General features: G+C 41.6%; 1 protein-coding gene across 4 annotated transcripts in view; it reads left to right on the top strand.

Annotated features, from left to right (window-relative positions):
* Window positions 1–13,227, top strand: part of LOC148901618 (pro-neuregulin-2, membrane-bound isoform-like) — a 40,536-nt gene that overhangs the window by 22,823 nt on the left and 4,486 nt on the right. For 2 of the 4 annotated variants that reach the window (XM_088989509.1, XM_088989505.1), the window contains 6 exons: window positions 3,316–3,339; window positions 6,034–6,136; window positions 6,328–6,499; window positions 8,409–8,536; window positions 9,913–10,125; window positions 12,813–12,996. In XM_088989509.1, the coding sequence (XP_088845635.1) occupies window positions 3,316–3,339; window positions 6,034–6,136; window positions 6,328–6,499; window positions 8,409–8,536; window positions 9,913–10,125; window positions 12,813–12,996 (824 nt within the window). The remainder of the gene's footprint in view (window positions 1–3,315; window positions 3,340–6,033; window positions 6,137–6,327; window positions 6,500–8,408; window positions 8,537–9,912; window positions 10,126–12,812; window positions 12,997–13,227) is intronic. The other 2 variants (XM_088989508.1, XM_088989506.1) reach the window with 2 other exon arrangements.

The following is a 13,227-nucleotide window of genomic DNA, read 5'->3' as shown; positions in this document are numbered from 1 at the left end:
CCCGAAGCACCCTCCACAGAACTCCACGAGGGGGCCGGTCAAACACTTTCTCCAAGTCCACAAAGCACATGTAGACTGGTTGGGCGAATTCCCAGGCACCCTCGAGGACCCTGCTGAGGGTATAGAGCTGGTCCACTGTTCCGCGGCCGGGACGAAAACCACACTGTTCCTCCTCAATCTGAGGCTCGACTTTCCGACGGCCCGCCCCTCTCGAACCCCTGAATAGACCTTTCCAGGGAGGCTGAGGAGTGTGATCCCTCTGTAGTTGGACCACACCCTCCGCTCCCCCTTTTTAAAAAGGGGGGACCGGCTCCGCGAAGGCTCCCCTTGGTCCCCCTTTTTAAAAAGGGGGACCACCACCCCGGTCTTCCATGGCCTCACAGAACTCCTCCCGTGCCCGTGTTTTTGCCTCGGCGACCACCGAGGCTGCATTCCGCTTGGCTAATCGATACCTGTCAGCTGTCTCAGGGGTCCCACAGGCTGTATAGGCCCGATAGGACTCCTTCTTCAGCTTTACGGCATCCCTTACGACTGGTGTCCACCAGCGAGTATGGGGGTTGCCGCCACGACAGGCACCAACCACCTTACGGCCACAACTCCTATTTGCCACCTCAGCAAGGGAGGTACGGAACATGGTCCATTCGGACTCAATGACCCCACCTCCCCCGGGGCATGTGTAAAGATGCAACTTTGAAACATAATAACTTCTATTCTGTCTATTCTCTATCAATAGCATTGGTAGTTATGGCTTCAAATATTTTTTATTTGTCAAATGTACACCCTTTAAGTGGATATGGCAGCACAGAGGAACACATGAACACTTATAAGTATTTTCTTTTCAAACTTTTGAGTTTGAACGTTGGTTCAGACCCTCCTGTGTTTCAACAACAGGTTGGGTTAATTGAGGACCCTAAATTTCCCACAGGTGTTAATGTACGTGTTAATAATACTAGTTTCTCCTCCCATGTTAGATGCGCTCTGCTCTTGCTCAACCATTTACACATACAAAAATGATGCAGATGCCATGTCTGCTTATGGGAATTCTGATTTCCCCTGAGACATGCTAATATCAATGACAGTAAACATGACTGTGGCCACCTTTTGGCCGTACCTCTTCTTAATTTTCTTTTATGGAAATGAAAGCTAAATTGGAGTACTGTTTGAGAAAAAACATCATGATTTCTTTCACCTGCACAATTGGAACAAAAGTGTCAATTTAGGTCTGTATGCGGTGAATGAGTCTTTCTGGCACTGTTTAGAATACCTGCCTGTCACAATTGCTGTGGGGGCAGACTCTCATAGATTCGCAAATTGAACTAAATTGGGGGGCTTTAACTAGCCAAGTAAGGTAATGAGACAAAGAATAATCATCTTTTGCCGCTGATGAAAGCTTTCCCTTTTGTGATAATGTCCTATGTATTTGAATGGAGGTTGAACAATGACAAATCATACTCTCCCAACTGTTGTTTTCCTCCTCTATCTGTTACATGATGTCATTTTTCTATGAAGCTAAATTGTAAGATACAGCCGTGTGGTTAAATGAAAGCCATCATCCGGCTGCTAGAAAGAAGCTATCTTTACATAAGCGGAAATAGCAAGCCTGCCGCTGTCACAAGCATCATCTATTCAGGTACAGACAGCTTAGCTGGCTGTATGAGGAAGTCATATATACTCACTGGGCTTGGTTTAGATCTCCATTCCCATTGCATGGGCAATATGACACTTGAATGAGTTACTGACATCAGCATCATATGTAGTGATTGAAATGCTCTTTTATGTTTAAAAACAAAACAAAAAACTTGCCTCAAGATGACCAGGGATATAAATGGGAGCGGAGGGGTAGTGGTGGTCATGCCTGTTGTCTTTGTGTGCAATCCTTGTACTGTTGCATGTAGAGTTATCACGATTGAAACTCTGAGGAAAATGAATAAGAAGGTGCAAAAAATCATGATATATAGTAATACATGCACATCGCACACACACACACGCATACATAGAGTTATAGAAAGACTCTTGTTAAATTCAATAATCCTTTCAACTTTGCATATTTGTCTGTACCGACATTCATCTTTAATCTTCTTCTTCTTCTTCTTCTTCTTCTTCTTCTTCTTCTTCTTTCTTCAATCTTTAAACTTTTGGGTATTTTTATTTTGACTGTCAATCCACCAAATCAATTTAAGGCAATATTAGATTCTTGACTGAAAAGTAGTTCTTACAAAATGGTGTAACAGGGGACTCCGAGAACCAAAATGGTGGTCAAACAAAAAATGTGGTCTCTAATTTTGGAATGAAATTAAACAGGATGTGTTTGCATCTGTTTTGTATTGGAAAGCAACAATAATATTATTACAATGACAAAAAAAAAAGAAACAAAAATGTGAGACATTGCATTGGTCTTACAGCCTCATTTTTTTGTATTTCAGTCTTCAATAAATTGTCATCACTTTGTAAGGACTACACACTGTGATTTCTGTTGTCTGAATATTGTATTTGTTTCCATCCTCAGGACTCGTGCTTTATGCTTGTGTGTCATTATTTTGTATTGTCTTCTTTCAATCTGTTTGAAAGAACAGTTTGGTGCTGTTTAAAGATCATCGTGATGCCTTAATGTCTGCTTAGTCGATATACTGACTGTCAAGCCCTGTCAAACTATAGATCAGGTTTGGATGGGCAAGAGCATCTTCTTTTATTTTTGGACTAATGCATGCAATGCAACGCAACGCAAACTCATAACATGTTCTAACAGCTCTGGGCAGGACTAGAAGATATGAGTGCGGAAGAAATGCTTAACTAGAGTTGTCATTAGCAAAATGAGGTACAGCATCACCTTCACTGCCAGTCTATCATCATCTGTCCTCAGCATTTATGTTAGCCAAACAATCTCACGGCTTTGTTTATTTATTGTTTTCGTTTGCCGTTGTATTTTTTTGTCCGATGTTCTATAAACAAGCAGTCTTCAATATTGCACTCAGTGATGTGACTTTGTGTTTTGCTATCCTTGTCCATGTCTTTCTGTACGCGCTTTCCTGCCTGCTGATTTCGCTTTTGTTCGTGATAGGCTTCATTTTTTGTATCCTTTTGCTTTTATGTTAGGTGTGCTTCTGTTTTTTTCTGACATTTTTGGGGTTCTTGTGTGACTGTTTGTCTGTTACTGTCAGCCTGACTGACAAATTCCAAAGCAGTAATGGACTTCCTGGTTCAGCCTGTACTGGAAAGGAACAAAATACACATCAGATCCTCTACAAAGTGGACATTACAGCTGACCCTTGTTTGTCTCTTTCCTTTTTTTACCACAACAACTTTCTGTGCTGGCAGAGCTTCTCAGAATTGAATTTATGGGTATGGAACATTGTTGTTTATTTTGTTGTACTATAAGCGTTTGCCAAGATTGTGTCACAGTCACACATTATTGTATTATTTGTTTTTAAAACCAACAAACCTGACCCTCCTATTCTTCCGCCCACTAACCTTATTTTAAGACTTGTAATCTCTCTTCCCCCCTGTCTGCATGAGCTCTTTTTTCATAGACTAACATAGTTAAGGAGGAAGGAAAATGGTAATTGAGATGAATCCCTTAAAGCTAGAAAGGGCAGAGACAATTCTGCTGAAATGTAAATGGGCTACAATGTACTGGATCACACGGAAGATCGGAAACGCTGTTTCACACAAGAAATATTAATAAATGCCACTGGTCAATATTTTTGGAAAATTTGTACCGAGGGCCCCAAAAGCCATGAACACATTGTTTGTCCTAATTATTGTGCCCTTTATTGAGTCAGTGTCAGAGACAAGTCAAACAGTGGGCATGTCCTCATTCACAAATGCGAGCTTGCCTTCCCAATTCCCTTGGCTTTCTGTATCAGTGCACAGTAATACAGGCACAGTGCAGGGCCAAGGCTACCAGTAACTCGTCACTTTCCACTCAGGGCTTCTTTTAAGAAATTATAGCCACCTCATTGAGGTAAAAAGATATTTTTTTAAAGATAATTTGGATTTGTCTCTTTACCCACAAAGAGGCACTGTATTTTTTCTTATCTGTTCTGGGCTGCATTTCTTTTAAGCTACCACATCTTATATTCAATGATCAGCCACAACCCTATATCCACTAGCGGAGTATAGACCGTTGTATCCAAAAAGTTAATATTGTTAAGTTGTAAAAGAAGAACCCCCCCAAAAAAAGAAGTATTCAGAGGTGTGGAAACATAATTAAAGCTCTGAATAATATTGTTTCCTGTCTGTCATGTAATTTGATTTAAGTCATCGAAATATTAGCCACGGATACAACTTTTGCTTTGGCCCATTGCACATATTGGGCCAATTGTGTATTTGACAGTTCCGTCATTTCTTTTTTCTTCGCTCAGTGATCTAATTTAGACAAATTAGCTGAAGTTTATTTAGTACGACATTGAATTGTTACAGCGATATCTATTAGGGCATGACCGACAAGCTTTTAAAATCAACTTTGAGTTGAGGAGAGCACAATGTTATATTATTGCTTCTGGGAAGAAGTTTTGCCCTCCTGGACTCCCTTATCAGCCGTGACCCACTCTTCTTCCCATCTAGGTTCCTCCCTATGCTTTTCAGGACATTTTGCCCCCTCTTTTATTTCTTGTCCCTTTGTTTGCCCCCCTCCTACTACCACCACCATGCTGTTGTGCTGTTGCTCTTTCATTTCCCATTTTTTTTTCGTGTTACACCACAGTAAAAAAGAAAACATTCAACCTGGATCAATCCCAATAGTTTACACAAAGGCTCGTTCAGAACGAATGTTGTTTTGGATCCCAGGAATGCAGAGACAGACAAAATACAAGAAAAATTGTTGATCAAAAATGCAAAGCCGACAAAGTCCAAAAAAAGAAAACATTAGACACAAGGATCCAGGAAAAATAAATAAATAAATACATTAATAGAAAATGCTTGCAAAAGGCAAGGAGCAAATTAAACCAGGAATACCAAACGAAATGACAGAGTCCAATTCACACGACAAAACAAAAACTATACATCAAAAAATGTGGAACGAAGGGAACACAAACAACTATGATGAGAGCGAGAAGTCTAGACAACAAACACTCGAGTAAGAGCAGCAACATGTCAAATAAACCGACATGGTACAGGCAGCTTGTCAGTCTTTCGATACAAGTTTGATAAAAATTGGCTGCAGGTGTGCACAGAGGGGAAGGCCCACATATGGCACCCGCTGGAGACACACGAACAGGATCATGACAGGCAACAGGCAGTTTCAAACACCGTACTCTTAAACTTGATATTGTGTTACACTTGTTTTTTTTGTTGCTAAAATGCAGAGAAGTATAAATACAGTAGAGTAGATCATTTCCCATAATGGGCCGATAAAACTATTATATGACGTATGCAACATGTCAGCAACCTTTATTATTATTATTTATTTATTTATTTATTTATTATTACTTTTGCGAGCCCAGAATTTTGCTTTGAGCATCCGGACATTCAGTGTAATTATTGTGGTGTCAACACACTTTTTGCATTTTTAACTTTACATTTGCATCTATGCAAGCATGCGTTCAAATGTCTGTTCTCTCTCATAATGTAACATGTCTTAAGTGTGATAGAGGCATTATGTATGACTGAAGTGCATCTAGTATTAACAGCAGCATCACAATTTTGCGCACACTGCATATAGCCGAGATATGTATGTTCACTTATAGACTGTTTCTAATTGGAATTTATTCATTCCGTAACACCTCAGTAAATGAAATAGTTTAGCAGACACTGGGCAGGCTGAAATAATCAAAAGAAAATACATTGCATATTCGAAATGTAAATGTTTACAGAACAGCAATTTATTTTCATAAACAAACTATCAGACGTTGTCGCGCATTATGTGATAACATGCATGCGTGTGTATGTGTGTGTGTGTGTGTGTGTGTGTTATTGTTTGGATGCGTGTTGTGCATGATTTGTGCTCCTGTACTGTGCTTTTGTCTACAATGCATAAATGTGTGTCTTGTGCGTATATGAATGTTTGTATTTGCACGTGTGCGGTTTCTGTCACAGAGGCCGAGGAGCTCTACCAAAGGCGGATGCTGACCATCACAGGGATCTGTGTGGCCTTGTTGGTGGTTGGCATAGTTTGCGCGGTGGCCTACTGCAAAACCAAGTATGTCCTTTAATATAGTACACAAAATAATGCACACTTTTCAACACACTTGTCATCATCACCCACTCTGAAAACAAAAAAGTGTGTCATACTCATTTGTCACAAAGACAAGAATATGGTTACTTGATATTGAATTGACATGAACCCCTTCGCCAAATCAGTTATCTTTTCCCCGATAATGTATTTAACAGGAAGCACAGGAAGAAGATGCAACATCACCTCCATCAGAACCAGAATCAATGTATGGAGCAACCCAACCGCATGCTGGCCAATGGGCCCAATCACCCCGGGCCTGGTCCCGAAGAAATTCCCATGGTTGATGTGAGTCGAAACTGTAGAAACACACAGCAGAGACGGGTACAGGTAATTCTGATGTCAGAATGAACAAATAGACATTCTCGACCAATGGACACGTATATCCCTGTCTTGTGGCTTTGACCAGTTTGTTCGTCGCAACCCTTGCAAGACAATGGCGCAGGGATTAGGATTACAGTATTCCATTTCTTTTACTTTGAAAAAAATGAGTGAAGAGCCCATTCACACATTTGTTTGGTTTAACCATATTCTCCAGGTTGTCCTAAGGTTTAAGGTTGAAATCAACTTTTTCACCGGAATTGTCGCTGAATGAATATAGCGGTGCTGTAAAAAAATGCTCCCCATTTCAGGAGCAAAAGCACAAACGCCCCAAGGGCTGTCCAGGAACAGTTGTCAACTGTCTCCTTGAAATGGATCCACCATGAAGCATTGGTCTTATTCATCTAATGCACTTTTTATTTGTTCAAGTACAGTGAGACCTCGGCTTACGAACACCTTATACTACGAAATTTTCGGTTTACGAACGTCAAATTTATGAAAATTAAACCTTGGAATTCGCACTACTTTTCGCGATACACACCCACCACGGCTGGCGGAGTGATCTTCGGATCTGGCGGAGTGATCTTTGGATCTTCGGCGGAAGCACACGACCGAACAGCGCTCCAGCCGGCTCACCTTTCCACACCCCCTCTCTCTGAATTCACACGTCGATCGCCTCCGAGGAGCTTTTTGCAGATAATTTTACTATTAGGAAATGAATGCAAGATGGAAGAAGGAGATCATTGAGAAACACGAACGAGGTTTGTTGCGTCACATGTGTACACCGCGGCTGTCATGTGAATCTCAGCCTGACACATCTCTCACGCTGTGTGTCACTTCCCTGAGAGTAACTTTCGACAACCATTCTACAAATAAAGAGCCCGGTACCGTCCACCATTGCTACCATCCTTCACCTAAAAGCTCCATACAAAGGCGTTATTTAGTCGATGCTTTCACGTGACTAATGATACCGAAATTGTCACGTGCGAGTTGACAGCTGGGGCGGGGCCGCCGCTCGCGACCTCCGCCATCCGAAGAAGACACTTCAATTTCATTTCATTTCAACGAGTCGCTGTCACCTCACCAGTGACATGATTACGACGCCTCGCTCCTCGCTGTGTCTTGTGCTGGCAGGTCCAAGAGTTCGCTTTGCCAGAGGTGATTGTTAGCCGCGATCGCGTAAGTTTGGTGCTTTCCAGGATCGCGAATGTGCTGGACGGATTGCCCCGCCCGCCTTCTTTTGTCGGGTTTTATTCTGCGTCCGTGGAATCATCGGACTCGCACCTTTTGTTGTAATATGATCTCTGCCAGCACCTACGGGACTCAGATGACATCGAGGAGCTTTTTACTGACGATAATGACGTCCTCAACACAGAGGATTTGATTTGCCTTCAAGAGGACAAGCAGAAGCAGGCCATTCAGGAGTTGATGTGCAGGCTTTTATTGAACAGTTCCATCCAGAAAAGGCTATGAGAATCATCAACACGATGAATGATAATGTGATGCCTCAGTTTCATAAAATCTTACAAGTCAGAAAGCAACAGGTGTCAATTAAGAGCCATCAACAACCATCAAAAATGTAAATAAAGTGACTTTATTATACATACATACATTTATTATACATAAAATAAGGTATGTTGTGTGTAGTTTTAAGGCTTATTTAGTTGAAAATTATATTTTATGGAGACCTGGGAATGGATTATTCTCATTTTAATGGTTTCCTATGGGAAAAAAAAATTGGGATACACACTTTTTGCCTTACGCACTTTGTCTGGGAACCAATTAAGTTCGTAAGCCAAGGTCTCACTGTACTCTGATTAAAAATAAATACATTGAATGACTAGGACAACACCTCATCAGCCTCCAAACATTTTTCATCCATTTTGCTGAGTAAAAAGTGTGTGTACATGTTTTACAGTACATCTCCAAGAGTGTCCCGACCACAGAGTGTGTCATCAGCCACGGCGCAGAAGGTGCTGGCAACTACGCAGGCAGCAGAATGTCTACCCGCTCACATCATTCGACCACTGCCTCACATGCATCCAGGTAGCTCTTACACACACACACACACACACACACACACACACACACACACACACACACACACACACACACACACACACACACACACACACACACACACACACACGCACACACGAACGGACACACATTCATGATAACCTCATAAAATTCATGTTAACCTCATAAACTTGCAATATTTGTTGCTATTTTTGCTAGCTTCGAAGCTGTCCAACCTTATTTAACGATGTCCATCTATTCTTTAAAAGACTGTCCTTAAAATGGTTTTAACAGCATATATGCAACCAAATTAATTTGTTCTCCATCAGCCATTGTGGGCTGACAAACCCGCTATTAAATAAACATAAAAATATATTTGCTTATACAGCTCGCTTCAGATACAGTGGCCAGCTCTGGCCAGTATGCTCTTGTCACTTCACTAGCGGCTAGTGATACTATGATTGACTGGTGACTAGCCAATCATAATTTGTGAAAACTCTGCGAGCAGGCCTTGCGCGTCACCAACTAAAAACCTGTTTGGTCAAAGCAACAGAGTCATCGACACCGCATTTAATGCTCCAGGGCCTGCAGAACTGATTGTGAAGGCGTCCATGTAGATTTCTGACCCTGGTAACAAATGATGGCTGAAATGTTATTGATTAAATGCTTAAATAAGAAAACAACACCTGGAAGCTGCACAACAGGGGAAAAGCAATGAAAGGAAGCTGAAAGACAATTTGAAATTAATTAACAAGAATTCATGGACAAAATATAATTCACATTAGTCTGTGATTCAGATATTTATAGCAAGCAACATTTTGTTTAAAATACAATCAAATAAAAAAAAGGTGGCGGAGAACAATGAACAGGTCTGTTTTCGAAAGCTGAACTTACAGATAGTTTTTTTTTTTTTGATTCACGAACTCTGAATTTAAGTTGTTCATTTCAGAGTTTGTGAATTGAACTGTGAACTACTTTGCACAAACCAACAATGGCTATACAAATAACAATATTTCACACTACAGGCATGAGTACAATCCGTGTGAAAAGTGAACAGGGACATTGAGAGAGAGGTTGAAAAAATCAGCAGAAAAAAAATGGGCTACTGTTAACCTCAGAAAGTCCTCAACCGTAATGGCTGGTGATAAAAAAATATTCTCAAGGACAATTGAAACCAAAGTAAAATGATACGTAAGAGTAAATTCCGTGAAAATGTCTTGAGTGAATATCAGAATCAGAATCATCTTTATTGCCAAGTATGTAGAACACACAAGGAATTTGTTTCCGGTAGAACACGCTGCACTAGTATATGTTTCAGGAGTTCCCTAAAATTTCTCTCCGTCCTTTTGCTTTGCCAGTCCCACGGTTACCTTTAAAACCATTTCTGTCCTTAACATTTGCAGACATGAAGAGCAGACGTGGAGCATAGAGCGAACAGACAGCATGAATTCAGACTGCCAATCTGGTGGCCTGTCCAGCTCTGTTGGAACCAGTAAATGCAGTAGTCCAGCTTGCATGGCAAGGAGAGCCCATTGGAGTTGTACAGGTGTCTCCAGTCCAGGAATGCAATATGGAGATTCCTACGACTCGTTAAGGGATTCGCCTCACAGTGACAGGTAGCAGAATCTCTTTTTTTTGTGTACATTCAGTAACACGGCCTGAAATATTTTCATCAATTTCACTGCTTTGCTGTTACACGGTACATTTAATCATATGGACATCAACAATTCATAGTCGTGGGAATGAACTTTACTTCAGCAGAAAGAATGTCAATTCCAAATTCATCATCAGTAACAGTAACATGATCGAATAAGTGACTATTGCATTTTGTTCTGGGGTTGATTGAACGCTGGCGCGTGTGGCTGTCGCTGCTCAACCGCAGAAAAAATATCCTGTGACTGTAAAGTGTCCTTGAGAGTTTTGAAAGGCGCTTATAAATAAAATGTATATTGATGATGATGATGATGATGATGATGATGATGATTATTATTGTTAAAATTCAACAATCATCATCATAAAATCGAACACCCCAAAATAATACGAGGCGCCTTAGAAGATGAAACGCCAGCGTCTGTAGACCTGCTGTCTCTTGAAATTTTTGCCTCGTTGTCTCATCTGTTACTGTTACACAATCTCTGTTTAGTTTTGGGCGACATCAAGTGGCCGAAAATGTGTACGGATTCCTTCATTCTGCAAGAGGAGCTGACCATTTGATTATTGATTTATTCAAGATGTTCACATCTTAACACCAGCCCCGTGAACAGATCAGATAGTTAAAGAAAATATCATCAATGTTTCTTAAACCCTTTGACGTTTGACGTTGGAAAACAAATACTTTCTTCCTTTCTATTCCTTTCGGCTTTTCCCTTCAGTGGTCGCCACAACGAATCAGTGTCCTCCATCTTCTGAGGTTTCATTTGCATGTTTGTTTTGGCTAAGCTTTCACATTGGATGCCCGTCCTGACATAACCGTCTGTATTTATCCGGGCTTGGGACCGGCACAAGAAGACACTGGCTTGTGTCCCCTTGTGGCTACAGAACAAGCCAGAGCTGTCGAGATAGCTAATCGATAGATAGCTAGCGAGATAGCAAATAGATAGCATGCTAGGTAGCCAGCGAAAATAAATTTTGAAATAACTTTATCCTGGCCCTTCAGATGTTGATTGTGTTTTTGGTTTGAATTAAAGTAAATACACAAATCGCCTCAGTACTTTCACATGAGTTTTTCTTTTTGACAATTGTTTTTGTATCCGAATTTCGATTTCACTATCTGAACAGAGTACAGTGGGGCCTTGGCTTACAAACTTAATTGGTTCCCAGACAGAGTGTGTAAGGCGAAAAGTGTGTATCCCAAAAAATAATTTCGCATGGAAAACCATTAAAATGAGAGTAATCCGTTCCCATAAAATATAATTTTCAACTAAATAAGCCTTAAAACTACACACAACATATCTTATTCTATGTATGATAAATGTTCTATTGTATTGCAATGAAAGAAATACACTGCACTGTATAATAAAGTCACTTTATTTACATTTGTGGTGGTCGTTGATGGCTCTTAATTGACACCTGTTGCTTTCTGACTTGTAAGGTCTTACGAAACTGAGGCATCACATTATCATTCATCATGTTGATGATCCTCATAGCCACAGTGTTTTCTGGATGGAACTGTTCAATAAAAGCCTGCACATCATTCCACTTAGCTAGCATTGCCTTGAATGCTCTCACTTGATGCTGCAGCCATCTCATCCTCCTCGCCCTCTGATGACAACTCCGGAATGGCTTGCTTCTGGTTGTCCTCTTGAAGGCAAATCAAATCCTCTGTGTTGAGGACCCCATTATGGTCAGCAACAAGCTCCTCGATGTCATCTGAGTCCCGTAGGTGCTGGCAGAGATCATATTAAAAAAAGGGGTAGTAGGCGGGCGGGGGCGATCCGTCCAGCCTATAAATGCAAAATAAAATGGCACACGAGGGTGCAAAAGCTCGCGATTCTGGAAAGCAACAAAATGACGCGATCGCGGCTAACAATCACCTCAGGCGAAGCAAACTCTTGTGCCTGCAAGTCCAAGACACTGGCGAGGCGCGAGGCGTCGTAATCATCCGTCACTGCTGACAGCGACTCGTTTAAATGTCCCAGTGTCAGTGATTAGGGGAGGTCGGGAGCGGCGGCCCCGCCCCAGCTGTCAACTCGCACGTGACAAGTTCGGTGTCACTAGTCACGTGAAAGCATCGAGTAAATAAAGCCTTTGTTGCGAAGGATGGTAGCATTGGTGGACTTAGCATTTCGGTACCGGGCCGCTAAATCAGACAAACGCAGACCTCGTTCGTGTTTCTCAATGATCTCCTTCTCCTCGACTGTAATTGTGGTTTGTGTCTTCTTCAGCTGAACACGAGCCTGTGCCGGGGTCTTTTTTCGGTCCCATAACAGCAAAAGTATCGATGTGTGCACTCATAGAAAGGGGGTGTGGAAAGGTAGGCCGGCTGGGGCGCTGTTCGGTCGTGTGCTTTGGTGTTTTTCCACCGAAGATTACTCCGCCAGCCGTGGTGGGGCGGCACTCCGTGTGTATTCCGAAAAGTAGTGCTTAATCCAAGGTTTAATTTTCACAAATGTTCATAAACTGAAAATTTTGCAAGGCAAGGTGTTCGTAAACCGAGGCCCCACTGAATTTTTTCCAACATATAAATTGAGTGGGGAAAATGTATACCACTCTATTTTTTTCTGACACATTTGAAGTTAAAGTGAAAAAAAGCGAATTTGGTTAATGAGTGCAAATGATGTACTAACTGTCTAACCCTATGCAGGTATGTGTCTGCGCTGACCACACCAGCTCGCTTATCTCCGGTGGAGTTTCACTACCCACCGCTGCCGCCGCAAGTTCCTACCTTCCACATCACATCACCCAACACAAGCCATGCCCTCTCCCTTCTACCTGCTGCCGCAGTCTACCGCAGAGATGACGACCAGCCACTGCTACGATGCCCTGATGTAGGTACACCAGCTTTTCAGGATCCTAGATGACCCTTCTCTCCACCCACTGGAGTTAGTATAGCGGGGAAAAAAACAGTTCCCCAGATCAGCATTTTTTTTTCTTTCATGTTTTGCTGAACACTCGGTTGTGTTGTTGTTTCGGTTCCATTCAGTTTTCTTCCCCCATATGCCTTTTTTTTTATCTCCACCTGTTCTCATTATCTGTGTCCCTTGTGTTTAACCAATCAG

Source organism: Hippocampus bargibanti, linkage group LG02 (genome assembly GCF_051943395.1).
Source record: "Hippocampus bargibanti isolate YZ-2025 linkage group LG02, ASM5194339v1, whole genome shotgun sequence".
NCBI classification, from domain to species: domain Eukaryota; kingdom Metazoa; phylum Chordata; class Actinopteri; order Syngnathiformes; family Syngnathidae; genus Hippocampus; species Hippocampus bargibanti.
The sequence above is the reverse complement of the archived record's forward strand: the minus strand, read 5'-3'. Positions and strand labels throughout refer to the sequence as shown.